Source organism: Bos grunniens, chromosome 17 (assembly GCF_055505025.1).
Source record: "Bos grunniens cultivar Pamir isolate PY7600 chromosome 17, Bosgru_T2T1.0, whole genome shotgun sequence".
Lineage (NCBI taxonomy): Eukaryota > Metazoa > Chordata > Mammalia > Artiodactyla > Bovidae > Bos > Bos grunniens.
This window is the reverse complement of record NC_141181.1, coordinates 55916292-55944275: the sequence shown is the minus strand read 5'-3', so window position 1 is coordinate 55944275 and position 27984 is coordinate 55916292. Positions and strand designations below refer to the sequence as shown.

General features: G+C 43.0%; 1 protein-coding gene across 18 annotated transcripts in view; it reads right to left on the bottom strand.

The window, feature by feature from the left end:
* The window catches only part of CIT (citron rho-interacting serine/threonine kinase), a 176690-nt gene extending 162072 nt beyond the window's left edge, over positions 1-14618 (bottom strand). For 13 of the 18 annotated variants that reach the window (XR_015144536.1, XR_015144535.1, XM_086347845.1 and 10 more), the window contains exons 1-3: positions 14440-14569; positions 11190-11292; positions 4960-5101 (exon numbers count right to left, since the gene is read on the bottom strand). Coding sequence is in view for 13 of the 18 variants with exons in the window: in XM_086347845.1 (XP_086203971.1) it covers positions 4960-5101; positions 11190-11285 (238 nt within the window). In the remaining 5 variants the exon portion in view is untranslated. Of the gene's footprint in view, positions 1-4959; positions 5102-11189; positions 11293-14439 lie in introns of those variants that run through there. The other 5 variants (XM_086347860.1, XM_086347862.1, XM_086347863.1 and 2 more) reach the window with 2 other exon arrangements.
* Positions 14619-27984: the final 13366 nt, after the last annotated feature.

Here is a 27984-nt window from a genome sequence, read left to right as displayed (position 1 = left end):
CTTGAGAGTCCCTTGGACAACAAGAGAGATCAAACCAGTCAATCCAAAAGGAAATCAACCCTAAATATTCATTGGAAGGACTGATGCTGAAGCTCCAATACTTTGGCCACCTGGTACAAAGAACCGATTCAGTAAAAAAGACCCTGATGCCAGGAAAGACTGCATGCAGGAGAAGGGGGTAACAGAGGATAAGATGGTTGGATGGCATCACCAACTCAAAGGACATGAGGTCTGAGCAAACTCCAGGAGATAGTGAAGGACACAGGAGCCTGGTGTGCTGCAGTCCATGGGGTCACAAAGAGTTGGACACGACTTGAGCAATTGAACAAAAAAATGTTAGAATACACATGGTAAAGGGTTCATTGTTCAAGCTACTTGATTGGTATGTGGGGGTTTATGACACTTGTCTCTTTACTGTTAAGCTATGTTTGAACAATTCCACAATAAATATCTTATAAGGACAAAAGAAAAGTTGCAATACTATGCACTGAACCATTAACAGTGGTTATCTTAGGTAAGATTTTGAGGGATTTTCCTTCCATTCTGATCTTTTATATTTAACTTTGTATTTTTTTTAATTTTTATTGAAATATAGTTGATTTATAATGTGTTTTCAGGTGTACAGCAAAGTGATTCAGCTACATATATATATTTTTAAGATTCTTTTCCATTATAGGTTATTACAAGATAATGAATATAGTTCCCTCTGCTATAGGTCCTTATTGGTTACCTATTTTATGTATGAGTGAGTGAAGTGAGTGAAGTCGCTCAGTCGTATCTGACTCTTTGCGACCCCATGGATTGTAGCCTACCAGGCTCCCTGTCCATGGGATTTTCCAGGCAATAGTACTGGAGTGGATTGCCATTTCCTTCTCCAGGGGATCTTCCCGACCCAGGGATCGAACCTGGGTCTCCTGTATTGTAGACAGACACTTTACCATCTGAGCCAGCAGGGAAGTCACCTATTTTATGTATAGTAGCGTGTATACTGGAGAAGGCAATGATACCCCACTCCAGTACTCTTGCCTGGAAAATCCCATGGATGGAGGAGCCTGGAAGGCTGCAGTCCATGAGGTCGTGAGGGTTGGACACGACAGAGAGACTTCACTTTCACTTTTCACTTTCATGCATTGGAGAAGGAAATGGCGACCCACTCCAGTGTTCTTGCCTGGAGAATCCCAGGGACGGGGGAGCCTGGTGGGCTGCCGTCTATGGGGTCGCACAGAGTCAGACACGACTGAAGCGACTTAGCAGCAGTAACAGCAGCAGTGTGTATATGTTAATCCCAACTCCTAATTTATTCCTTCCCCACCTTACACTTTGGTAACTATAGGTTTGTTTTCTATGTCTGTAAGTCTCATTTGTTTTGTAAATAAGTCCACTTGTATCAGTTGTTAGGATTCCACATATAAGTGATATCATATGACATTCGTCTTTCTCTTAGTATGATAGTCTCTAGGTCCATCCATGTTGCTACAAGGAACTTTGTACTATGCTTACAATGGTGGGGGGCGGAGGGCGGCTCGGAGGAACTTAAAAGTAGTGTTTTGCCCAAAGTACTAAGATTATGAACATACAGAAGAGTTTGCCTGCAGTGAATGTAGCTGAAAGAGGGTAAAATTTCAGCCACTGTCAAATCACCGAGAAAAGTCCAACTTTAACAATTATCAACACTTTTTTTTGTCTGTATGTTTTAACATCACATTTGTTTATTTTTTACATAAAATATGTGATACACTGCTTAACATTTTGCTATTTATTCTGTTTATCAGCAATAATCAGTCAACCAATATTTATTAAATACCTTCTGTGTGTGTCCATGCAAACTTGGTCATGTCTGACACTTTGCGACTTCACAGACTGTAGCCTGCCAGGGTCCTCCGTCCATGGAATCTTCCAGGCAAGAATATTGGTGTGGGTTGCCACTTCTTTCTCCAGGGGGGTCTTCCTGACTCAGGGATCAAACCCATGTCTCTTGCATCTCCTGCATTGGCAGGAGGATTCTTCACCACTGTACAACCCGGGAAGCCCCACCTTCTGTGTACCAGACCCAGTTTTAGGCAAAAAGGCTAGCTTAGCAATTAAGAAATGAAGAATTCCTCCCTGATTCCCAAATGCCAGCTCCCTGCCCTCCCTTGGCCCAAACTAGGGGCACTGCTTCAGGGCTGTATTATTCTGTCTCACTTCCTCCAACAGTCCCAGAAGAAATTTTCTATCTCTATGGCAAGCCTCAAGAAACTTATGTGGTAACAGCTGTTGGACCCTTCTTCCCACAGAAAAATGAAGCTTACATTCTAAAACAGAAACTCAAAGAGGGGGGAAAAAAACATACTAATGCAATCACCCTTTTCCAATCATAATCTCTCAACCATCCTCTCCAGGAAGCCTCTTTAAAAATCTGAAACAGTTTCCTGAAAGAGAAATCTATTAGAAAAATCTACATTTCACAAGTCTAGTCTCCTGATTACTGAATGAGTCTAGAAGATCCACTGCTTTAAAGGATGATCCTAACTGGAGGGCAATCTCAAGAAGGTGCATGTTGAAAGCTCAGTAAATTAGTCTTGTCACAAGCTTCTCCTTCCCCTCCTACTCCCTATTTGAGAGTTTAAATACTCAACAAAATAAGGTGGGAGCTTATTCAAACAAATATAGAATCATGAACAAATATGCCAAGTGCATTTTAAAGTTAAAGGTACACAATATGTTAAACATTGAGGTTTACGGTTATCATTATTGGGCAACATTTACTGAGTGTCTCTACGTGCCAGGCAACATAAGCCTGGACTGTGCACTATCTCATTCAATCCCTGTATCAGATATGCCTTTTCCCCCATCGTTCAGATGAGGACACTGAGAACAAACAAGTTACATGTAAATACCGATGTCACTTACTAGACATACATTGGTTTCATCCATTCAAAACTCCCAGGTCCTTTAGGTAACAGCACATCCCCCATTCCATGAGGTCCCAGTGATCATGGTGCCCCGGACCCCTGGGCACCTACATGAGGCCAATCACAATACTTCACACCCTGGCCCAGTGACTGGTCAAGGGATGGGCAAGTGACCCAAACCAGAGCCAATGAGAATCTTCCCTGAGATTGCATGAATAGAGACAGTACACGATACACGTTGGGTACAGTGGGGCAGCCAGCAGCCAAAGACAGTGCCCAATGCGTGTGCTTTGTTGTTCCCCGGCACAAGAAATCTGGGTGGCCCCACTGCCTCACTGCAACCCATGGAATGCAGCCAAAGAGATTCTATGTCCCTTCCAGACCTAAGCCCTGAGAAGGCCTGGCAGCTTCCACTTTTGTATTTGGAAACCTTGAGTTGCCATGGAGGACATCTAGACATCTCTGCTAGAGTGACAGCGTAGACCATGGGTCAGTAGCTTTGTCTCAAAGGGTCAGACAGTAAACATTTTGGGCGTTGTAGGCCATATGGTCACACCTACTCAAACGCCTTGTGATGTGACAGCAGCCATAGGGAACAGGTGAAGCTGCGTTCCAGGAGAACTCTGTTTATAAAGCAGGCATCCCAGGCTGTAGTTGGCTGACCCGTCATGGAGAGACCACACAGAACAGCCATATGGAGAGCAAGAAGCTCTGAGACTTCACAGAGAGAGAGACAGGCCTACTAGTCTCAGAGTCCTGGGGGAGCCCAGCCTTCTAGGTAACGTGCCAGACAATGGGTGGGTCATCCATTCCAGCCCAGATGCCCACAATCCTGACCCATGTCACATGGAATGGAAGAATTCTCATCGAAGCCTAGTCGACCCACAGAATCATGATTCTTGTTTTAAGTCACTAAATTTTAGGGTGGTTGGCTACACTGGAAAGTCGTGTGAGACGTGGTTTTCACAAGCCTTTCAGACTTGGCACTGTACGCCTTTGAGGCCACATAATTCTGTGTGGTGGGGGCCATCCTGTGCATTGCAGGATGTTTATCAGCATCTTTGGGCTCCACTCGTTAGCTACCAAGAGCACCCTCCCTGCCAGCTGAGACAACCAAAATTGTCTCCAGATACTGCCACATGTCCCTGGGGGAGGAGAAATCGCCACTGGTCAAGAAACACTGGAGGCAGGTGAAAAAATACAAAACTAGGAACCAGCAAGCAGCCAACTTCCCCACCACGTGCAAGTCAGGTAGAGTCAAGAACAGGGTGAGGGCAGGGCCAGTTTATGACTTTCATAGTCCCTAGGCACTTGCCTTCATCAGCCCCTTGCTCCATTAAAAAAAAAAAAAATTTATACAAATATATATATTTTTGTGACCACATTGGTATAAAGATGAATATAATCCAGAATCATTACAGATTATTATACCCATATTTTTTATGATTTTAAAATAAAATTAAACTAATTACAATAATTGTGAATACTGTAGATGCTAAGCACTGTGTTCACAATGCCTAATGAATAATCAGCCTTGAGTGAATACAATGAAGGAGCCAGAGACATTTAAGTCCTTGGAACCAGCCATGCCTAAAATTTGACCCATCCCTGGACTCTCAGTTTCATGAGCCAAAAAAATTTACTTTTGGGGATAAACAACACGGTTCTACTGTATAGCACGGGGAACTATATTGAATATCCCATGGTAAATCATAATGGAAAGGAATATGAAAAAGAGTGTGTGTATATATATATATAACTGAATCACATCATTGTACAGTAAAAGTAACACAACATTGTATATCAACTATACTCAATAATTTTTTTTTTTAATTCACTTTTTGGCCTAAGCTAGTTTGAGATGAGTTTCTATCACTCACAATCAAGAGGCCTGATTCATCCGGTCTCCTAGCAATGGCAGGTAGAAGCTGACCTTGAAGTTGGGTCCATCTAAAGCAGAAATTCCTACCCACTCCCTCCAACCACAAACGCATCCCACCTCCAGTATCCTTCTAATTCTCACTAAGCAGGACAATTTTCAAGAAAAAGTTCTCCCCACACTTACACTTTTGGACAAAGTTGCTCACGTGCTTAATCTTCATCAGAGCCGGCTGACTGCATTCTTTAAAGAGAACAAAGAGGGCATCTAATATCGCTTCTCGGGAAAGAAGAGACATCTGCTGTTGAGTCATGGAGGGTGGTTTCCCCTAAAAACAGCAAACAGCAGATGGAGACACTGTCAATAATGAAAAGCTTTGATCAATAACATCCACGCAGAGTAAATTGCAAGCCACCAACTCAACTAACTGCTCACGACACACGCTAGCAGCGGAATTTGGTGGCCTCATCCTTTAAAGTGACGTCCATTGACAGTCATTAAGTTATCACTTGTATGTGGGCTTCTTCCTCCTGCACCTGGGGAGAAAAACTTCACCAGCACGCCATGAATAAGAAACAGTTCCTCTGTCTTAGTAGTCTGAGGCTCATGGGGACATTTACTCTGGACCCTGCTGGTCCCGTCACATCTCCGTGCCTCTTCAGGAGGACACAATGAATGCCTCTTCCTCCCTGTGTTCCTACAGGTTTGTTTAACATAACTTCAGTTTCTTTAATTCACTCAAACCATAAAGGGTCGTGTGAATGGAGTGACTGCACTGAAGCTGAATTTTTTCATGATCTCAGGCAACAGTTGCAAACTGGCAGACTGCATCTAGCCCACAGACATGTTTTGTTTGGCCTGTTATATTTAAAATAATTTATCTGCCAATATTGAAAAATCACGAGATTTCACACCAAAAGAAAAGGGGCCGGGGGAGGGGATTTTTGGCTTCTCATGATACACAGGCAGATCTGGCAACACCGTACCACATTCCTGCCTGGGGAGGCTGAGCTGCAGCTGAGGAGCACTGCGCCTCTAGAAAGTGGATGTGTTCGGCACTTCACTGCAGACTCGACTCACAGCTCTTCCATCTGGCCCATCTGACTCCTTTACACTCACTGTCTGGCCACCCAAGACATGAGTTCACACCCCTGGTCTAGAGGAATGAATCCCATGTGCCACGGACTATATGCAGTTCTCTCTGCAAAGCTGGCCACCAACTATTCTAACTCTAAAAGCACTTGCCACTGCATCCATCAAGCGTCAGAGTCTATTTCCTCTTCCCATGAATCTGCTGTCGCCATGACTCATGTGAAACAACAGAACATAACACAAGTGACCCAGTGCCAGTTCAAGATGCAGCCCTTAAGAAGTCTGGCAGCTTCTACTTTTGTTTTTTGGGGGAAGCCAGCTGCCAAGTTAAGAAGCTTGGGCTAGACCACGTGACAATCAAATCTCACCCACTGTCTGTTTTTATAAATAAAGCTTTATTGGAACACAGCCATGCCTATTAATTTACACATCATCTATGGCTGTGTGTGTGTGTGTTAGTTGTTCAGTCTCATGCAGCTCTTTTCGACCCTATGGACTGTAGCCTGCCAGGCTCCTCTGTCTGTCCATGGAATTCTCCAGGCAAGAATACTGGAATGGGTTGCCATTTGCTTCTCCAAGGGATCTTCCAAACCCAGGGATTGAACTCAGGTCTCCTGCATTGCAGGCAGATTCTTTACTGTCTGAGTTTCTGTGCTATAAATAGAATAGCAGAGTTCAGTAGTTGCAGCGGAGACCTTAGGGCCAATGTACTATTCACAGAAAAATTACAAGCCCCAGGTTAGACTGAGTGAGTAACAAAAGACTTTGGAGAAGAGGTCACTGGACGAACTGAGGCACCCCAGTCCGCAGTCGGCACCCAGATGTTTCAGTCCCAGCCAAGCTCTCAACTCAACACAACCCATGAGTGACCCCAGCAGAAGAATCCCCTAGATGCATGCAGGCAACCAACAGAATTGTAAGAAAAAGTAAATCATGGCTGCTTTAAACTTTGTGAGCGCTTTGTTACACAGCCCTGGATGACAGAAACAAACTGACTGTAACAGCCCAATAGCAGCCTCCTCAGCCAGAACCAGAAGCGTGATGGGCCCTTTCCTGCCCGCTCCCTGGCACTGGCCAGCACACACCATTAAAGCAGGGGTCACTCCACTACATCTCTGCACGCGGCTGAATCTAGCCCACCAGGTCGGTCCACGCCCACCACTAACCCAGTCCCCAAGTGGCAGACGGGAGCTCCGCTCCCAGGATGCCTGCTCCTGAGCCACCTCATCAGTCACAAACTGACCGGTGAAGCCAGCTAAGGCCAGAGTCTGCCGCCTCAGATAACCAGGCTCTACTGAGAGCCGGAGGACGATACTAGAGCAGCCCAGACTTCCTCAGACCCTGCCGCTTTCTTGTGTTGTGTGGCACCTTCCTACTCTGGGTGCAATAGCTGAGAGGCAGGCACAAGCTATAGGGGCCCTACTCAGCACCACAGTGGACCTGCCCCCAAGCAAGCGACCAGCTGTGGTCCTGCTGACCATTGGTCAGTGCCACAGTGGGCCCCTCCCCCAAGCAAACAACCGTTACTGAGCAACTGTCAATCAGCCACTTTCGGTGGTCCTGCTCAGCCATTGGTCAGTGTCACAGTGGGCCCCTCCCCCAAGCAAGCAACCATTAGTGAGCAACTGTCAACTAGCCACTTTCGCTGGTCCTGCTCAGCCATTGGTCGGTGCTACAGTGGGCCCTTCCCCAAGCAGGCAACCGTTAGTGAGCAACTGTTAACCAGCCACTTTCGGTGGTCCTGCTCAGCCATTGGTCAGTGCCACAGTGGGCCCCTCCCCCAAGCAAGCAACCGTTAGTGAGCAACTGTCAATCAGCCACTTTCGTTGGTCCTGCTCAGCCATTGGTCAGTGCCACAGTGGGCCCCTCCCCCTCTTGTATATAAACGGGGCCAGAACTCCGACTGAGGGAAGATGGTTTTCTGAGATGCCAGTCTGCCATCTTCTCCATCTGCTAGCTTTCCAATTAAAATAGTTATTCCTTGTTCCAACAACTCATATCCTGATTTATTGGCCTGCCCTGTGGCAAGCAGAACAAGCTTGGGCTCAGTAACACGACTACTTTTGAGTCACCTGGAGAACTTAACTAAAAACCAAAAACCAGATTCTCAGGTACCATCCCCAACCTACTGAATTAGAATTTACCAGTCTGTAGCTAAGAATATATTTCAGTAACACCTCCTCCCAAAACAGTCAGACCTCAGCCAGGTTTGTGAAGCACTGAGTCAGACCACACTATCTGTCACTGTAGAGTTCTGCCACTTCCTGGGAAAATAAGATTCCTAGTTTTTCTCTCCTCTGATGAGTTTAGACTAAGCAGCAGTTCCCAAATACAGTACTGAGCCTTAACAAAGTTTTCACATCTGTCATAAAGTAAGAAAAAGTGAACACTGCATGATGACTCTTTTATAAAGCTAAGTGTATTCAAATTGTAAAATGGTCCTTTATTCTGAAACAACATCCTTCCCCTCTTGGTGTTTTTTAAAAATATCCTCTCTTTATGAAATAAAAGGACCAGAAGATAATAGCGTTTTCTTTTTTGTGTTTTTTTACATCCCTTACTTAGCAAAATACAAAGTTGGCAAACCTCAGTCAGCCTAGCAAATTTGTAAAATTTTGCTGGCTCAAAAATCTAAAAGACTGCCAACCACTGACCTGGAACTCTTGGGGAGGTACTTACTGTCAAGTAGAAACTGAGACCCTATCTACATGGAAAACAAAACCACTACTCTCTAACCAAACCTCATTAAAAGGACACTGGGATAGGGATAAAGTGGGATAATCAGTTAGTTTAGAAATCCCACAAGGGGATTAAAGACAAGAGGGAATTTTAAGGGCATTTGGGAGACTGTTATAAGCTAATGATCACTCTAGAAAAGAACCCAGTAACCTAGCAACAATCTCCCCTGATGGCTCAGATGGTAAAGAATCTGCCTGCAATGCGGGAGACCCGGGTTCAGTCCCTGGGTTGAGAAGCTCCCCCTGGAGAAGGGAATGGCTACTCACTCCAGTATTCTTGCCAGGGGAATTCTATGGACAGAGGAACCTGGCAGGCTTCATACAGTCCATGAGTCACAAAGAGTTGGACCCAAAGGAGCGACTGACACTTTGACCTCAGTAACAATCTACACTACCCTGAAGGAAGACCAGATGCATCCATTTGCCAGGCACACTCAAGCCACAGGTGCCAATAGTTTAAACACAAGACAATAGATATCAGGTCTGAATCTTGTTACATGAAGTCAGGGAGTTAATGATCCTTGAAGAACAGCATTTCTGCAGGTAGTCAAGACAGGAAGAGAGGGGAAAAGGGAAAGAAACTAGGTGAAAGGGGTCATAATATCAAAACCTGAGATGAATTACCATATTTTAGTATATATTAAATGACCTTTCTTCTGTTAACATACATATGATTTAAATAGCGCCCTGACAGTCCTCTTTAACCACACAGGGTCAAAGGAGAACTAAAGACCTAAGCCTTGAACTCTACCCCAAAATAAGGAAGGTGGTCTACTCCACTCCCCACTTTTTCTTTGACTATAAAAATATAGCCCTCTTTGTTCTCAGTGCTGTGCTCCCCTGCCAGACTATTTGTATCTCTCACAAGCATCCTCTGCTAATAAACTCACTCTTTGCAATTTTCATGCTGAAAAGAACCTGAGCTTCAGAAAGTTCTGACACAAGGTGAGCAGTTTCCATTAAAAGACAATGACTTTGACCCCCACACTGCAATAGAAGACCCAGTGCAGCTGAATTAAATCTAAAACAACAACAGTTCGTTCAAGTCCCCTCCTAACTCAGGAATGATGGATTCAAGTCCCAATTTGGCTAGGTCCAAGTCCCATCCAAGAAGGACTGGGGTTTCAGCTGGATGGGGGGCAAAAACAGTATCCTTATTCTGCTTATATTAAAGCAAGTGCTAGGGTTATGCTATGCTTGCAAATAACAGCTTTTCAGGGCTCAGGGTGGAACTTGTTTAAAAAAAAAGGATGAATTGGGGATTTACACACAATCTTTGCTGGTATAATGACATTTAAATACAAGATACACTTACTAAACTCTGATATACACTGGCAATGTTGCCCAGCAGTTACACACCCACACTAAAAATGGGGTATGGCTTTGTCATTTAAAAGCTGTGTGATTCTGAGCAAGTCTATGTCCCTCTCCATATCTGCACATTATAAGAATTTTGTCATAAGTTGGAAGTTTGGGAGTAAAACAATTAATGGGTTAAAAAGTGGTAGCGCTCCAGTCAGGTGAGGTTAAAAATAGATCATTCATAAGAGAAAAATACCTCATGACTTAAATGGTGACCCACAGAACAACCGAAGCTTTCACTCTGTCCACATTCTGATCTGTTTGAACATTCCCCAATACCAATATCTTTGGGAAAATGTCCTCAAGAACATATTAGTAGTGAAACTAATATAACATTGTAAATCACCTTAGGTTTATCATTATACAGATAATCCTACCAAAATGCCTTATTTAGTAGTTACTGCTAAGTGAACATAAATTTATTATCACTGTAGCTAATACTATTTCTACACTCATCATTAATAATCGCTATCATTTATAAAGGGCTTACCAAGAGATGGGCAAGAACTAAGTACATGAATTATCTCATTTAATCCTCATAACTTTGTAAATTAGGTGCTATAACTTCTATTATAATACAAAGAATGGAAAATGGATCTAGAGAAGGCAACTGATTCACCCAAGGTAACACAGCTAACACATGCTGAGGCCAGGATTCAAACCTAAACCTTCACCACTATCTGTATTTTCTCTTTGACTTATTAAATAAGGATTTCTACAACAAACAAAAGAATTAGAAATCTACTTGGGAAAAAAATCTCACAACATTAAGTTTTAATCCTTTTGGGGGTGATGGAAATGGTCTATATCTTGAGAGGAATGTGGGTTGTACAGGTTTGGTATTTACCAAAACTTTTTTAAAACATAAACATCCCTTGAATGAAAAAGATTTCTGTATTTCTATAGGATTACACCTATAGAAATTCCAGTCAAAAGAGCGTCTTTGTTCATTTACTTTTCCTTCTTTAATAAAAGGGCAAACTTTAGTGCAAAAGTGTAACATGTGTGAAATCCTCAAAAAGGTCCCCCTTCCAGGGCAAGTTCAGCTACCCATTCCTGGCACAATGGCTCCTCTTTCCACAACTTTCAGCATATATAAAAGACCAAAGGAGATTTCTCCTAGATTCGCCTCAGTCCTCTAACAAATTCCTGTAACTTCTGAGTCACAAAGAGGTTCCAAGCAACGACATACAGGTGAGCGAAGTTGACAAGCCAGTCTGTTACCTGGAAGAAAAGATTCAGCCTGGAGGCCCGGCTGGCAATGGATTCAACAGTACCAGCGTCCAGTAGATTCCGTGCTCCATACTTGAACTTCAACATCTCCCCACTGGTGATGAAAGTAGACAGGAGGAGGTTAGTGTGTTCTGCTGATTTGAGCGGGAAGGGTTTGAGAGATCCTAAGCTTTCCCTCAAGATATCAGGGGTAGGGAGGTGAAAAATCAGCCACCACTGGGTCTTGGGAAGCTCAGTCTGGTGACACAGATTAAAAATCAGACTTTTATTCAATGTAACAGGAGTAACACTGCAACACTGACCTGACATACTCACTTACTTAAAATTTGTTTTATAACTGCAGACAGTGACTGCAGCCATGAAACTAAAAGATGTTTGCTCCTAGGATCATGGCATCTGGTCCCATCACTTCATGGCAAATAGATGGGGAAACAGTGGAGACAGTGGCTGACTTTATTTTTCTGGGCTCCAAAATTACTGCAGATGGTGATTACAGCCGTGAAATTAAAAGACGCTTACTCCTTGGAAGGAAAGTTATGACCAACCTAGACAGCATATTCAAAAGCAGAGACATTACTTTGCCAACAAAGGTCCATCTAGTCAAGGCTATGGTTTTTCCAGTGGTCATGTATGGATGTGAGAGTTGGACTGTGAAGAAGGCTGAGCACCGAAGAATTGATGCTTTTGAACTGTGGTGTTGGAGAAGACTCTTGAGAGTCCCTTGGACTGCAAGGAGATCCAACCAGTCCATTCTGAAGGAGATCAGTCCTGGGATTTCTTTGGAAGGAATGATGCTAAAGCTGAAACTCTTAATATTTTGGCCAATTGATGCGAAGAACTGACTCACTGGAAAAGACCCTGATGCTGGGAAAGATTGAAGGCGGGAGAAGAAGAGGACGACAGAGGATGAGATGGTTGGATGGCATCACCGACTCGATGGACATGAGTTTGAGTAAACTCCGGGAGGTGGTGATGGACAGGGAGGCCTGGCGTGCTGCAATTCATGGATGGGGTCACAAAGAATCAGACATGACTGAGAGACTGAACTGAACTGCTCCTAGGAAGAAAAGCTATATGACAAATCTAGACAGCATATTAAAAAGGAGAGAGATCACTTTGCCAACAAAGAACCGTATAGTCAAAGCTATGGTTTTTCCAATGACTTCCCTGGTGGATCAGATGGTAAAGCATCTGCCTACAATGCAGGAGACCCAGGTTCGATCCCTGGGTCAGGAAGATCCCCTGGAGAAGGAAACCCACTCCAGTACTCCTGCCTGGAAAATCCCATGGACAGAGGAGTCTGGTCAGCTACAGTCCATGGGGTCACAAAGAGTCGGACACAACTTAGCGACTTCACTTCACGGTTTTTCCAATAGTCATGTACGGATGTGAGAGCTGGACCATAAAGAAGGCTGAGCACCCAAGAATTGATGCATTTGAATTGTGGTGATGGAGAAGACTCTTAGTGCTTTGGACAGCAAGGAAATCAAACCAGTCAATCCTAAAAAAAATAAACCCTAAATATTCATTTGAAGGACTGATGCTGAAGTGCCATTACTTTGGCCACCTGATGCAAACAGCTGACTCACTGGAAAAGACCCTGATGCTGGGAAAAACTGAGGGCAGGAGCAGAAGGGGCAACAGAGGATGAGATGGTTGGATGGCATCACTGACTCAATGGACATGAGTTTTAGCAAACTATGGGAGAAAATGAAGGACAGGGAAGCTTGGCAAGCTGCAGTCCATGCGGTCACAAAGAGTCAGACATGACTTAATCACTGAACAACAACAACCCCCCTTAGAATATAAGCTCCACCAGGGCAGGGACTTTTATTCTAATATAATGGGAACATATATAGCCTGGGACATAAATGCTAATAAACAGTTATTGAACAAATGATTGAAAATAAGTAAATTACATAATACAGGTATGTTGGAAGCTATGGGGTTCAAAAAAAATAATAAAAAACAAATGGAGGAAAAAAAAAATGGAGGAATTGGGGCATGGTGGTGTGTGTATACAGAGAAGGCAATGGCACCCCACTCCAGTACTCTTGCCAGGAAAATCCAATGGGCAGAGGAGCCTGGTAGGCTGCAGTCCATGGGGTCGCTAAGAGTCGGACACAACTGAGCGACGTCACTTTCACTTTTCTCTTTCATGCAGTGGATAAGGAAATGGCAACCCACTCCAGTATTCTTGCCTGGAGAATCCCAGGGACGGGGGAACCTGGTGGGCTGCCATCTATGGGGTCGCTAAGAGTCGGACACGACTGAAGCGACTAAGCAGCAGCAGCAGCTGTGTGTGTATAACAGTATAGTCAGAGTAACTTCACTGTTCAGTTTAGTCGTGTCCGACTCTGTGCGACCCCATGGACTGCAGCCCACCAGGCTTCCCTGTCCATCACCAACTCAGGGAGCTTGTTCAAATTCACGTCCATCGAGTTGGTGATGCCATCTAACCATATCATCCTCTGTCGTCCCCTTCTCCTCCTGCCTTCAATCTTTCCCGGCATCAAGATCTTTTCTAAGGAGTCAGTTCTTCGCATGAGGTGGCCAAAGTATTGGAGCTTCAGCTTCAGTCCTTCCAATGAATGTTCAGGATTGATTTGAGGATTGAGTAGTTTCATCTCCTTGCAGTCCAAGGGACTCTCAAGAGTCTTCTCCAACACCACTTCACTGAACAGGTAACATTTGAGCCAAAATCTGAAGGGAGTAGCAGCAAGCCTTGTTGATATTTGGGTAAAGAAAAGTATCCTGGGGTCAGAGGGAACAGCCAGAGCTAAAGTTCTGAGGCAAGACCTGGGCTTCTCTAACAGTAGCTGGGAAACCACGTAGGGCTGGAACAGAGTGAAAGAGGCAGAAAGTAGGCGGTGGCGGGCTGGGGCGAAGAGTATGAAGACACCAAAGTAAGTTAAGGTCACACAGATTCTAAGGCGCTGCCGGCCCCGACTAGCAATGCCGACAGGAGGCAGGGCAGAAGAAACACAGGACCCCACCCAGCTGGAGAAAGGAAATTCCTCTAGCCGCAGCACTCCCCAGCCAACACTTCGGCTCAGACGGGGGATATGTCCTTGCACCGCCAGCCTGGGAAGACCTTCCCGACCCCCCACAACCCTCAGGGCGGGACCGCCGCCCTCCCTGCTGCGAGAGGCAAAGCCGGGGTTGGTGTGGTGGAGGAGGCCCTTCCCTTGGTCTGCAAACTGGGGAGAGGGAGAACTGGGCTTGGGGAGACCAGACTCACCGCTCAGCGTACCTCGCTGTCTGCGCACCGCCCTGCCCAGTACCTCCCGCCTCAGCGTTTGAACACTGGGAACGGCGTGGGTGAGGCCAGCCACGTCTGGGCCAATCAATGTTCCCGCCCGTATGATGGACAGTTCTATCTCAACCAGGTCCTGCCCAAGTCCTTAAAGGGACCAGGGAAGTGAAAGAGAGGGCCAATGAAATTGTTTCTTCCGCCGGCAGGGCAGGTCTTGGAAGTTTGAAATTGGCGGTTAAGCAGAAAGATACAAGGTTTGAGGACGCGTCTGTTTATGTCTGGGGTATCTGAGGAGAATGCTGGGGCAGTGGCCCTTGCTCTCATGACCACCTGCAAGGAGGAAGGCAGCCCAGCCCCTCTGATTGGTGATCTTGTTCATCAATCCTGGCTAAGGTAAAAGTACTTGTTACTTTGTTAAATAAACCAGCTGGTTCTCTGCTAACAGGCTACAACTGAGGCTTTGAGTTTGAGATTCCACCCGCCTCAATGACTGGTTGTCGACTGCAACAAAAAGGCGATGATATTGAAACTGTCTCATAGAACATTTTAAAGCAAAGACAAGAGACCTAAACAGTCGAAATCCAAAAGGCCAACAAATACATGAAAAGGTCTCAACATCACCAGGAGACATGTACAAGAATGTACAGATAGTAACATACAGCATCATGAAAAAAAAAAAAATGGAAGCAACCCAAATATCCATCAGCAACAGAAAGGATAATTTTTTATATTGCAGTGTTTTCATACAGCAATAAAAAAGAACAACTACAGCTGAACACAACGACATAATGCGTTTCAAAACAATCCTGAGGGAAGAAAGCATAACAATAGAATAAAGTATGTTTTCTTTTTCTTATTGAAGTATATAGTTCATTTACAATGTTGTGTTTCAGGTATACTGCAAAGTTATTCAGCTATACTATATTCTTTTTCAGTTTCTTTTCCCTTATAGGTTATTAAAGTATGTTTTCATTAATATAAATTTCAAAAGCAAAACAAAATAAAATATTTAGTGAAGGATGTACCTACAGGTGATAAAATCAGAAAGTAAAGCAGATCTCAGGTTAGTAGTTATCAAGGGGATGGTGTCCTTTCAGGGAGTCAGGATGCTGCCTGCTAAGTTGCTTCAGTCGTGTCTGACTCTGTGTGACCCTATAGGCTGCAACCCGCTAGGCTCCTCTGCCCATAGGATTTTCCAGGCAAGATTACTGGAGTGGGTTGCCATGCCCTCCTCCAGGGGATCGTCCCCACCCACGAATTGAACCTGCGTCTCTTACGTCTCCTGCATTGGCAGGCAGGTTCTTTAGTGCCACCTGGGAAGCCCCAGTTAGGATGCTACTATGATCTAATTCTTAGCCTGACTATAGTAATAAAATAGATTATTGTTTTATAATTAGTAAGTTGTGTGTATATTATATGTTCTATTTTGGAGAAGAGAATGGCAACCCACTCCAGAATTCTTGCCTGTAGAATCCCATGGACAGAAGAGCCCGGTAGGTTACAGTTCATGGGTCGAAAAGCGTTAGACACAACTGAGTGACTAAACACACACACGTGTTCTATTTACATATATTTTTAAAATTTGAAAGGGAGGCAGTCCTTTCGGTACTTTTATAATCCCTACACTACTAGAACTAGAAATGTATTATCATATGCAGGCCCACACACTCATGCGCACATCAGTACAAAACAAAGTACAAACTTGCTTAATACACTTTTTTTCCCCAGAAACATAATTTGCTATTCATCCCTGGGACAATAATGACAGCTACAATTTATCAAGCCCCTTCTTTCTTTTTGTCTTTATCAAGTACATCTCATTTAATCTTTGCTAAGTCACTTCAGGCGTTTCCGACTCTGTGCGACCCCATAGACGGCAGCCCACCAGGCTCCCCCATCCCTGGGATTCTCCAGGCAAGAACACTGGAGTGGGCTGCCATTTCCTTCTCCAATGCATGAAAGTGAAAAGTGAAAGTGAAGTCGCTCAGTCGTGTCCAACTCTTAGCGACCCCATGGATTGCAGCCTAACAGGCTCCTCCGTCCATGGGATTTTCCAAGCAAGAGGTACTGGAGTGGGGTGCCATTGCCTTCTCCGATTTAATCTTTACTATAACCTAATACTGAGAGGAAGGAATTATAATCCACATGTTATAGATGGGGAAACTGAGTCTGAAAGATACTCCATGAATAATCTGGAGTTGATTTTCTCTAGGTGATGAAGCTAGGTTTGGAAGTCCTGGACTATCTGACTCCTAATCCATTTCTTTATATGAAACCTGCCTCTCAGAAGATGTTAGAAATTTTCCCATCCTCTGCTTTTGTCATGTTGCAAGGGCTGACCCAGTCCAGAAAAATGTATGAAAATAAGAATTACTTCTAGGGACTTCCCAGTAGTCCAGTGGTTATGACTCCACTCTTTCACTGCCAAGGGCCTGGGTTCAATCTGTGCTGGGGGAACTAAGATCCTGAGAGTTGAGTGGCTTGGCCACATTTAAAAAGGAAAGCAGGAGGGGAGGAGGGAGGGAGAGAAAGAAAAAGAAAGACTTCTAATGATATAAGAACGTTAGCAAAAGTTCGGGGATGGTAAGTTGAGGAAAAATGCAAAGTGGGTCTTAGCCACTTTTGACTTGATAGAATCTCAGAAAGATGTGAATGTGGATCTAGTCAATGCTTCTGGTTTTTCTAATGTTGCTGGTTTTTCTAATCCAGGCAAATCTATTAGTTTTCAAGTGTCAGAAATAGGCTTTACCCGAATCGTGGGACTTGTTTATGCTAAATTAGAATACAGTGTTAACAGCATGATTTTATATTGCCCTGAATCCTGCCTACTAATATCCTATTAGAACAATTGCTGGTCTTAGGAAAACCTGTGTGAAACCGAAAAAAGAATACATGATAAATAAGAAGAATAAAGAAACATAAAGCAAAAACCACAGGAACTCCACCAATTTTCTTTCAAAAGTAGTAACTAACTGCACAGGAAACATATGAGGAAAGAGAATTAGGAAGGACCAAGAATGGTGGCCAGTACTAAAAGGTAAGACTGCCAAACAGAATTAACCATCAGTAAAACTAGACTGACGGGAAAGCTGGCGCCTTCTCTTTGTTCTTGCATAAAATGAAACAACTACTAGTTCTGTGCAGAATGTGAATCCATGAGGAATACTGTGATGGAGATTCTGGAAGAACATCATTATAACAGAGTCATAATGAAGGACATTATGATGTTCTTACATTCAATCTTTCGTTTGTTTTATCTTTTAAAAAGCATTTATTGTGCCAAGCACCAGGGATACCAAAAGGAAACAGATACCCTCCTTGTCAGTTTTTGAAAAGTCAGTTACAGTGGGGAGATAGAGCTATGGGCAAACGATTGTGAAACTCTGTGATAAGTTCCTGTAACAGTGGAGATGCCAGAAGACTGTGGCAATAAGAGAGGGGAGGGCAGGTGGTATATCACAGCAAATACCCAAAACATGGAGACAAAAGAAACGTGGTTGCCCTCAGAGCATTCAACTGGACGATAAGCAGAGATACTCCAAGGCACCTTAAAGAGATAAGAGGAATGACCGTAAGACTCAAACTAGACCTAGTGGAACATTAAGAATTGTATCCTATTTGTAAAGCAGAAATAGAGACACAGGAATACAAAACAAAAGTATGGATACCAAGGGGGCTGGTGGGGTGGGTGGGAAAAATTGGGAGATTGGCATCGACATATATATATACTATTGATACTATGTATAAAATAGATAACTAATGAGAACCTACTCTAAATAGCAAATGGAACTCTACTCAAAGCTCTATGGTGACCTAAATGGGAAGGAAATCCAAAAAAGAGGGGATACATGTATATGTATAACTGATTTCACTTTGCTGTACAGCAAAAACTTATACAACATTGTAAAGCAACTGTCAGTTCAGTTCAGTTCAGTCGCTCAGTCGTGTCCGACTCTTTGCGACCCCATGAATCGCAGCACGCCAGGCCTCCCTGTCCATCACCAACTCCCGGAGTTCACTCAAACTCACGTCCATCGAGTCAGTGATGCCATCCAGCCATCTCATCCTCTTGTCGTCCCCTTCTCCTCCTGCCCCCAATCCCTCCCAGCATCAGAGTCTTTTCCAGTGAGTCAACTCTTCGCATGAGGTGGCCAAAGTACTGGAATTTCAGCTTTAGCATCATTCCCTCCAAAGAAATCCCAGGGCTGAACTCCTTCAGAATGGACTGGTTGGATCTCCTTGCAGTCCAAGGGACTCTCAAGAGTCTTTGTACACACCATCCCCTTGAGGGACAGAAAAAGTATCTGAGAAGCTAACCCCATTCTAGGTATGAAGAGACAAAGTTATTCTGGTCCCTTTGGCAAGAGTTCCTCAAGCTATTTTGGCAGTGGTAACTACTAAGTCATGTTTCTAGAAAGCAGCATTAGCTGAGTGCTTTCTCAGAGCAAGCCATATCCCAGGTATGACCTGTTTTCCCCACCACTGATATGAAAGACGCTTCCAGGTCATATACGAATGTCACTTATTTTTTAAATTATACATGTTACTGAATGTTAGGAAAAAGAATAGCTAGTCCACCAAACCAGGTATTTAGACTACTTAACAGTATCCTGGCTTTTACCCTGTCTACTAGCATACACTCCCAGAGGTTACAATCAAAAATGTCTCCAGACTTTGCCAAATGTCCTCTGGAGGGCAAAATTGCCCTGAATTGAGATGTTTGACAAGAAAATTTCCAATGAATACATCTTTGAAATTATTTTACTTATTTATTTTGGGGCTTTCTCCAGTTGCACCAAGTGCAGCTGCCCTTCTTTGTGGTGCGTGGGCCTCTCACTGTGGTGGCTGCTCGTTGCAGAGCACAGGCCTTAAGGCATGCAGGCTTCATAGGTGGGGCACACAGTCTCAGCAGTTGTGGTGCATTGGCTTAGTTGCTCCAAGGCATGTGGGATTTTCCCAGACCAGGGATCAAACCCGCGCAGTGCAGGAGCAGGATTGAACTCGCATTTTCCCCTGCACTGTGCCACCAGGGAAGTCCAACTTTTTATTTTTATTTTTTTTTTTTTACCTTATGGCATGTGGGATCTTAGTTCTTCTACCAGAGATCAACCCACACCCCTTGCATTGGAAGTCAGTCTTAATCACTGGACTCCAACAGAGCTCCCAAACAAATCAAAATACATTTTAAATGTTTTGACATTTTTAACTGATTGTTAGAACTTCATTCTGACACCTTCATTTTCCAAATGTTTTCTGCAAGTTTGTATGAGTTCCCGTCTATGTTTTTGTGGGTGTTTTTTTTTTTTTTTTTTTTGCCTTCTTTGACCTTAGACACAGTGTCTAACAAGGAAGAATGAATTTTCAAAATTCAATTAAACAACAATTAGCCTTTCTGCCATTTAATCCTAGACATTTTTTCTATAACACTGGGGCTTATCAGTTAATTGTGTTGCTTCAAAAATGTCATAAACTGTAAAACATACCTCTAATCCTTCAGCCCACTGATTTCAGGAGTGTTTATAACTTCCAATCCATTTATAATACAAGAAATTTAGGCACCTGACTCACAACAACTCCTTTCCAAGGACAACTAGAAAAAAAAAATGACATCAAATCCCTACACTGTTTAAGAGAATTAAAATAGAAACCACAGACTGGGAGAAAAAAGATATATCCAATAAAAGACTGCTATTCAAAATATACAAAGAACTCTTAAAACTTAACAATAGGAAAATAAGAAATTTGATTTTAAAATGGGCCAAAGATCTTAATAAACACCTCCTCAAAGAAGACACACAAATGGCAAATAAATACAGGAAAAGATGCTCCCCGTTATATGTCATTAGGGAAATGTGAATTAAAATGAGATATCACTACAGTCCATGGGGTAGCAAGGAGTCGGACACAACTGAGCGACTAACACACACACATCACTACATACCTATTCAAATGGTCAAAATCCAGAAGACAAAAGCAAATGCTGGCGAGAATGTAGAGCAAGAGGAACTCTGCTTTGTTGCTGGTGGCAATGCAAAATGGGACAGCCACTTTGGAAAGACAGTTGGGCAGTTTCTTACAAAAATAAACATTCTCTTACCATATAATCCAGCAGTCACACTCCTCGGTATTGACCCAAAGATGCTGAACACTATTGTGCATACAAAAACCTGCACACAAATGTTTATAGCTGCTTCATTCATAACAGCCGAAACTTGGAAGTAACCAAAATGTCCTTCAGTAGACAGATGGATATAAACTATGGTACATTCCAGGCAATGGAATATTATTTGGCACTAAAAATAAATGAGCTATCAAGGCATGGAGGAAACTTCAACGCATATGGCTAAGTGAAAGAAGTCAATCTGAAAAGGCCGAATGATACTGTTCTCTTTATTTCTCAACTTCTATTAAAACACCTGGGGATACGGCACTATAAATCCTTTCAGTTCTTCATGTGGGGAAGATACTATCCAGCCTTGTATAGCTCTTTTATTTTTCACTTATTTTTACTTGTGGTTAAGTATACATAACATAAAAGTTACCATCTTAACCATTTTAAAATTTACAATTTGGCAGCATTAAGCACATTTATATTGTTATGCAAACATTACCACTGTCCATCTCCAGAGCTCTTTTCTTCTTGCAGAACTGAGACTCTGTACCCATTACATAGTAGCTCCCCACTCCCTCCTCCTCTGAGCTTCCTTATAACTTCTATTCTTTCTGTCATTATGAGTTTGCCTGCTCTAGATACCTCAAATAAGTGAAATCATGCATTATATATCCTTTTGTGTCTGATTTATTTCACTTAGCATATTGTCTTCAAGGCTCACACATGTCATAGTATGTGTCAGTACTTCATTGGTTTTTATGGCTGAATAATATTCCATTGTATGGATATACCACATTTTGTTCATCCATTCATCTGTTGATGGACACTTGAATTATTTCCCAGTTTTTGGCTATTATGAATAACACTGCTATGAACACTGGTGTACACACATCTCTTTGAGTCTCTGCTTTCAGTTCTTCTGAGTATATACCTAGGAGTGGAATTGCTGGATCATACAGTAATTCTATACTATTTGAAAAAGTGACAAACTGTTTTCCACAGGAGTTTCACCATTTTACATTTCCACTTACAAGGCATCAGGGCTCCAGTTTCTGCATGTCTTCATCAACGCTTGTTACTCTCTGCGCTTTTTTTTGTAAATAAAAACCACTCCTAGGGAATTCCCAGGTAGTACAGTGGTTAGGACTTTGTGCTCCCGCTGACAAGAGCCCAGGTTTAATCCCTGATTGGGGAACAAAAATCCCGTAAGTCTCGTGGTGCAGCCAAAATAAAAGGAGATGGGGAATATAAACCTGCCTTAGGAATGAGCAATACCATCTGATATGTGTTTACTAAGGAGAAATAAAAGCACGTCCACAAAAATATTTTAAAATAATAATAACAACCACTCCAAGTGGGCATGAAGTGATTTACTTTTTTTTTTTTTTTTACTTTCTTTGTTTAGCAATAGAAGATTTTCATATGAAATGCAGGCATCTCTCCAGATCACATTCATTCCACACTGTCTAATGAATCCTATATTTCATTTCTAATAACCTTTAGGCTCTTGCCTTGGAGACTACTGGGCTTCTCTTGTAGCTCAACTGGTAAAGTATCCGCCTACAATGTGGGAGACCTGCGTTCAATCCCTAGGTTGGGAAGATTCCCAGGAGAAGGGAAAGGCTACCTACTCCAGTATTCCGGCCTAGAGAATTCCATGGACAATATGGTCGGACACGACTGAACAACTTTCACTTTCACTTTGAAGACTACTACCTACTTCCACCCGTGGCTTCATCTCCAAAGTAGCTAAGGCACCATTGCTTACTCTCTATTTGCCGCACCAGAGCAGTAGCGCCATCTAGTGGTCAAGACAGGTAGTTGCAGGAGCAACTCCCAATATTTCACTAAGACTGTACTATTATATACCTGGTGATGCCCATCTGGTATTAGCATGAAAAGCGAAATCCGATTCGAAAAATGGTGACTTTTACAAAAATTATATAGATGGGCTTCTCCCCAAATGACAAAGCCTTCTCAGTGTCCTTTTAATTACACCCCTTCCTAAAATAGGAACAATAGGAATGCAGCTGACATTTTAAATGCAACTGGCTTGTTGAAAAATCTGTCCAAAAAAGAAATAATTTTATTTTTTTTCAATCTCTTCTATCAATCATCTTCTATCGAATCCCCCTTTTCAACCTTTTAAAGACATCTCTTCAGTTCAGTTCAGTCGCTCAGTCGTGTCGGACTCTTTGCGACCCCATGAATCGCAGCACGCCAGGCCTCCCTGTCCATCACCAACTCCCGGAGTTCACTCAGACTCACATCCGTCAAGTCAGTGATGCCATCCAGCCATCTCATCCTCTGTCATCCCCTTCTCCTCCTGCCCCCAATCCCTCTCAGCATCAGAGTCTTTTCCAATGAGTCAACTCTTCGCAGGAGGTGGCCAAAGTTCTGGAGTTTCAGCTTTAGCATCATTCCTTCCAAAGAAATCCCAGGGCTGATCTCCTTCAGAATGCACTGGTTGGATCTCCTTGCAGTCCAAGGGACTCTCAAGACATCTCTTGGAAACAGTCTAACTTTCAGGTTTTTTCAAGTTTTCACAGTTTCTAACACCTCACCCTTCTCCTCCCTAGAATAGGAGCTTTGGAGTGGGGTGGGGGAGTGGTCTTGTCTTTATGCTGTTCCCACCCCTCCTTCTTTCTTTAACACTTCTCTGATGTTGAAAACAGAAACTAGAAATTATGGAGAAGGCCCCACCCTACACAATTTTCTAACATAAGAAATGGGTCCCTTTTCCAACTACTCGTCCCCCAGCTCACACCCCTAACTAAGTTCTAAGGTATCTACTAATTTCATCTGTGCCCCACCCAACATCAAGAGTTCAGGCTGCTTCATTTATTTTATTATTATTATTTTGGCCATACCACGAGGCTTGAGGGATCTTAGTTCCCTGACCAGGAATTAAACCCAGGCCTTCAGCAGTGAAAGCAGATCACAGGAATAAGAGTGAGAAACAAGTATCACTCTTAGAAAATGAGATGTTATCATTGGACAGGACTGTAAACCTGAAAAAACCAAGAGGCTCAACTAAGAAACTATTAGAGCCAACAAGAAATCTAAAAAATAGCCCACTATAAGATGAATGTTCAGAAAAATCAATAGCTTTCCATTATACCAGCAGCAACCATTGAGCTAAGGTTAAGGAAAAAAAAAAATTCTATTCCAGTAACAACAAAATATCAAGTTCCTAGAAATAAACTCAGTAAGAGCAGAGGCCACATAAAGAAAACTACAAAGCTTGACTACAGATGTAACAACAAGATTTGAGTTAAAAAAAAAATGAAGAGGCATAGCTTGTTCCTAATTAGGAAGCATCAACATTGTAAGAATTTCTTTTCTTTTCAAATTAACATAAACATAAAACACAGGATAAATAAGCTACAGCCTATCTGAACAATGGAATCCTACCCAGCAATAAGAATGAAAGAATGATTGATACACGTAAGGACACGGAAAAATCCCCAAATCATTAGGCTGAGTAAAGGAAACCAGATACAAAAGAGTACATACTGTGTGATCACATTTATGTAAAATTCTAGAAAGGGGAAAAAATGATAGCAGATGGGGAATTGGTATTGGTAGTGGAAGTGAGGATTAAATGTGAAAGGGCATGAGGGACTTTTCCAAGACTGTTGAGAATGTTCTATGTCTTGATTGCACTGCTGGTTAGATGGTGTATACATCTGTCAAAACTCATCTAAATGTATCCCTAAAATAGTACATTTATTGTATATGAATGATACCCCAGTAAAGCTGAAAAAATTAAATGCAATTCCAACTAAAATGCAACTCAAAAAAACCCAGCTTTAGGGTTTGGGGGAAAGGTGTGGCAGAGACTTAAGGCACTGAAAATAAAATTTGGGGGGAAGAATAACTGCATGAGGCCAGCTAAGAAAAAAAAAAAAAAAAAAGGCATGGATGCATGCAGAGAGTCCTTCATCAGCAAGTTCACTGACCATCCTGGTCACTCTGGGAACAAGATGCCTTCAGCTCCTCCGTAGTCCCCTCCATCACTAAGAGAGTTTCCCCCATGGGAAGAGAAGGAACAGTCTCACCCCCTTGCCGTATCTCCACCCTATACAGCCTAGCATCAGGCTGCAGATAGCAAAGGAGTTTGATTCCTTTTTACAGAAGAGGAGGACCTCAGCTGTTTTCTTCTCTTTGAAATGTGGGGTCCATGAAGCTATTTTCATTCTCAGCTTTCCAGATGCCCTTTCCAGAGTAGTCCTATTACCAAAAGGCCAACAAGAGGTTTAAATTCCTTTAGGATCCCCCCTTTATCACAGAGGGCTCCAAGAATATATAATTTCATGGCATAAAAAACAGAGCCACCTGTAAACCAAAATACATTCTAGGGTTTTAAGAGGAGAAATGTGCAAACATCAGATGGTAGATTCCACCACACACTAAGCAAGAGAGACGAGAATAGGCATGAATTGGTTTTGCAAACTTCAAGGTTGGCTGTTATTTAGGATGAAGCACTTGAGAAGGGAGAATGATGGGTTGATGCATCAGGATCCTTTGTGTTGGCTGTAGACAAAAGTATGACAGCGTTTTAATATAACTAGTTTTTTGGGGCATAAAAATTTTCCATGACCATTAAGACATTTCTCTTTCAATTGGTGTGCTTGGAGGTTTATTTTTAGAAATGAAATTTCTCATTAAGGAGTGATGTGGTTTGAAGATGATCACTCTTCCAAGCTAGTTTTCTCGCCGCTCTCCATTAGCAGGGTCCAAAAAAACCAAATTTGGCGGGGGAGGGAAAGGCTTTCTGCCTTCAGGAGCATGATTTCTAGCTCACTTTTCTTTGCCAAGTAACAAAAAGGCAATACACCTAAGATCCTCTGCCAGTTTTTCATTCTGTGTAGCTAAGATTCTGCAAAGATTAAGAAATCATTAAGATCTGAGATCTATTGGAAATATTCGTGGCAGCCAATCAATGACAAAAATTGGGGCCTATCTCTCAATGGTAACTGGTGGAGATAGTTTTCTGTTTTCTGAGCCACTGGAGTATCTCTTTATTCACTGTTGGTCAAGAAAATGAGAACAACCCTATAAGGTGCTCTCTACACCTGTTGCAAACTAAATGGGCCATATCACTCAGGCCCGTCTCTATCAGTTATCTAGTGCATTACCACAAACGTAGAGGTTTATCATCTCGCCGTTTATAAGTCAGGAGTCCAGGCACACTGAGACAGAACCTCTGCAAAGCTGCAATCGAGGTTTCAGTCGTATTCAGTGGTATCATATCAAGGTTTGACTGGGGAAGGGTTTGTATTTAACTGCACGTGGTTGCTGACAGCATTTGGTTCCTTGAAAGCTATAGCTGTAATTTCCTGCTGGCTGTCAGTGAAGGTCACCCTGTTTCCTGCGATGTGGTCTTGTTCATAGAGAAGCTCACCAAGCTTATTTCCTCAAAGCTAGCACAGAAGAGAGTCTTGCTACAAAACAGACATTACAGTCTAACATAATTTAATCACAGGTGTGACAGCCCATCACTTTTTTATTAATTAATTCGTTAAGTTTTTGGTTGCACTGGGTCTTTGTTGCTGAGCACCAGCTTTCTTCAGTTGCGAAGAACAGGGGCAACTCTAGCTGCGATGCAGGGGCTTCTCATTGAGGTGGCTTCTCCCATTGTGGGGCACAGGCACTAGGGCACATGGGCTTCAGTAGTTGCAACACTCAGGCTCAGTGGTTGTGGCTCATGGGTCCTAGAGCACTGGGACTTCAATAGTTGTGGCTCATGGGCTTAGCGGCTCCATGGCATGTGGAATCTTCCAGAACAAGTGATGGAACCCGTGTCCCCTGTGTTGGCAGGCAGATTCTTATTCCACTGTACCTCCAGCCCATCACTTTTGCCATATTCAAGTCCCAGGTCTCATCCACACTCAAAGAGGGGGTCACACAGGGACAAGAGCACCAGGAAGCCTAGGTGTTGGGAGTGGCCTTAGAGTCTGCCTTCCACATTGTCCAGTCTGGCTGCCTATACCACCTTAATTTAAGTGAGGATGACTTGGATTAAATGGGGATTACTCCATCCCCCGTGACTGACAAATGGACCGCCCTCTGCCATAACTCCTTCAAGAACAGCATCCACCACACAAGTAAGGACAATCTCAGGCGATTCTCTCATCTCCTTACCTCTACTTCTTTGTCCTTCTCTTGTCTAGCTCCCCTCCAAATACTGAGAGACCACACGGCTACTCTCCTGGAGGGCACAGCCAGGATTCCCACCCCGCCCCCCAGCGGGGACTTGCCTGTCTCTGAGAATGTAACCGTGTGTGTATGGAGGTCTCCACCACCACCCCTGTCATCAGCACAGTTGCTCAGTGCCAGGAAAAGCAGAGTGTTAGCCACGAAAGATGATGAGAAGAGTAGGAGGCATGACCTCAAGACGTTCACAACCCAGATGACCACTGTTCTGCAGTCTTACCCAAAGAGTGTAAGAAAAGGGTTTTAGTGCACCACTCCTGTCCACTGTGTTTGAATTTTAAAATAATGAGCATGCAGTGTTTGTGTAATCAACAGCAAAAAATGTATAAATTGTCTCCAACTCAGAGCATAGCTAGGAGTTGAGAGTCAGCATCTATGCAAACAGAATTGCAAGCATCCTTTGTGAACCCCACCACTCTCTCACACATCCTCTCAAACAGATGCTATAGACAAAAGTGATCTAAGCCTTCTTCCAGAGGTGGGTCTGTATATGGCATCAGTCAATCAGTCAAAGGTTTATCCATACCTTTGCGCTACAGTGACTGGTAGGGGCAACCCAACCAAAGCCAATGAGACATAAGGAGAGGTTTACTGTGATCTCTGGGATAGAAAAGGCTCCATCTTTAGGGAACTTCCAGGAATCTCTTCCCTTGTACCAGTGCTAGTCAAAAGGAACATAAGGTAAGTTTTTACATATGATTTTTTTTTTCTCCAAGCCCTTTAATATCACTTGAACAGTTGAGGCACAAGCAATAATAAAACTCCATTTTTATGTTACAAGAAAGAAAATTTTGTATATCTGCATGATAGACCAATTTTCTCAAAATTCTCTTCTGCAGTGAAATAAACAAACACTCTGGTCCACAGGTTGATTCAACAAGGTCAGAAAGGCAGACGAGATGATAAACTCCCAAACTTAATGAGAAGTAGGAGGACTCAGATGTTTACTGACTGCCCATCACATGCTGCATCGGGTTTTGCACACTTTACCTAAGTAAGATGTGAACCTAAATTCCATTTATCTATTAACAGAACAGCCCTGATACCACCAGGTAAGGCCCCATTTTAAATGTACTTCAAGGACAAATAATTCTTAATGTTCTAGTAGCTATATATTTTGTTTTTTAATTTTCTTTTTTAAAATTTGTTTTTATTTTATTTTTTGGCCATGTTGTGCAGCATGTGGGATCTTAGTTCCC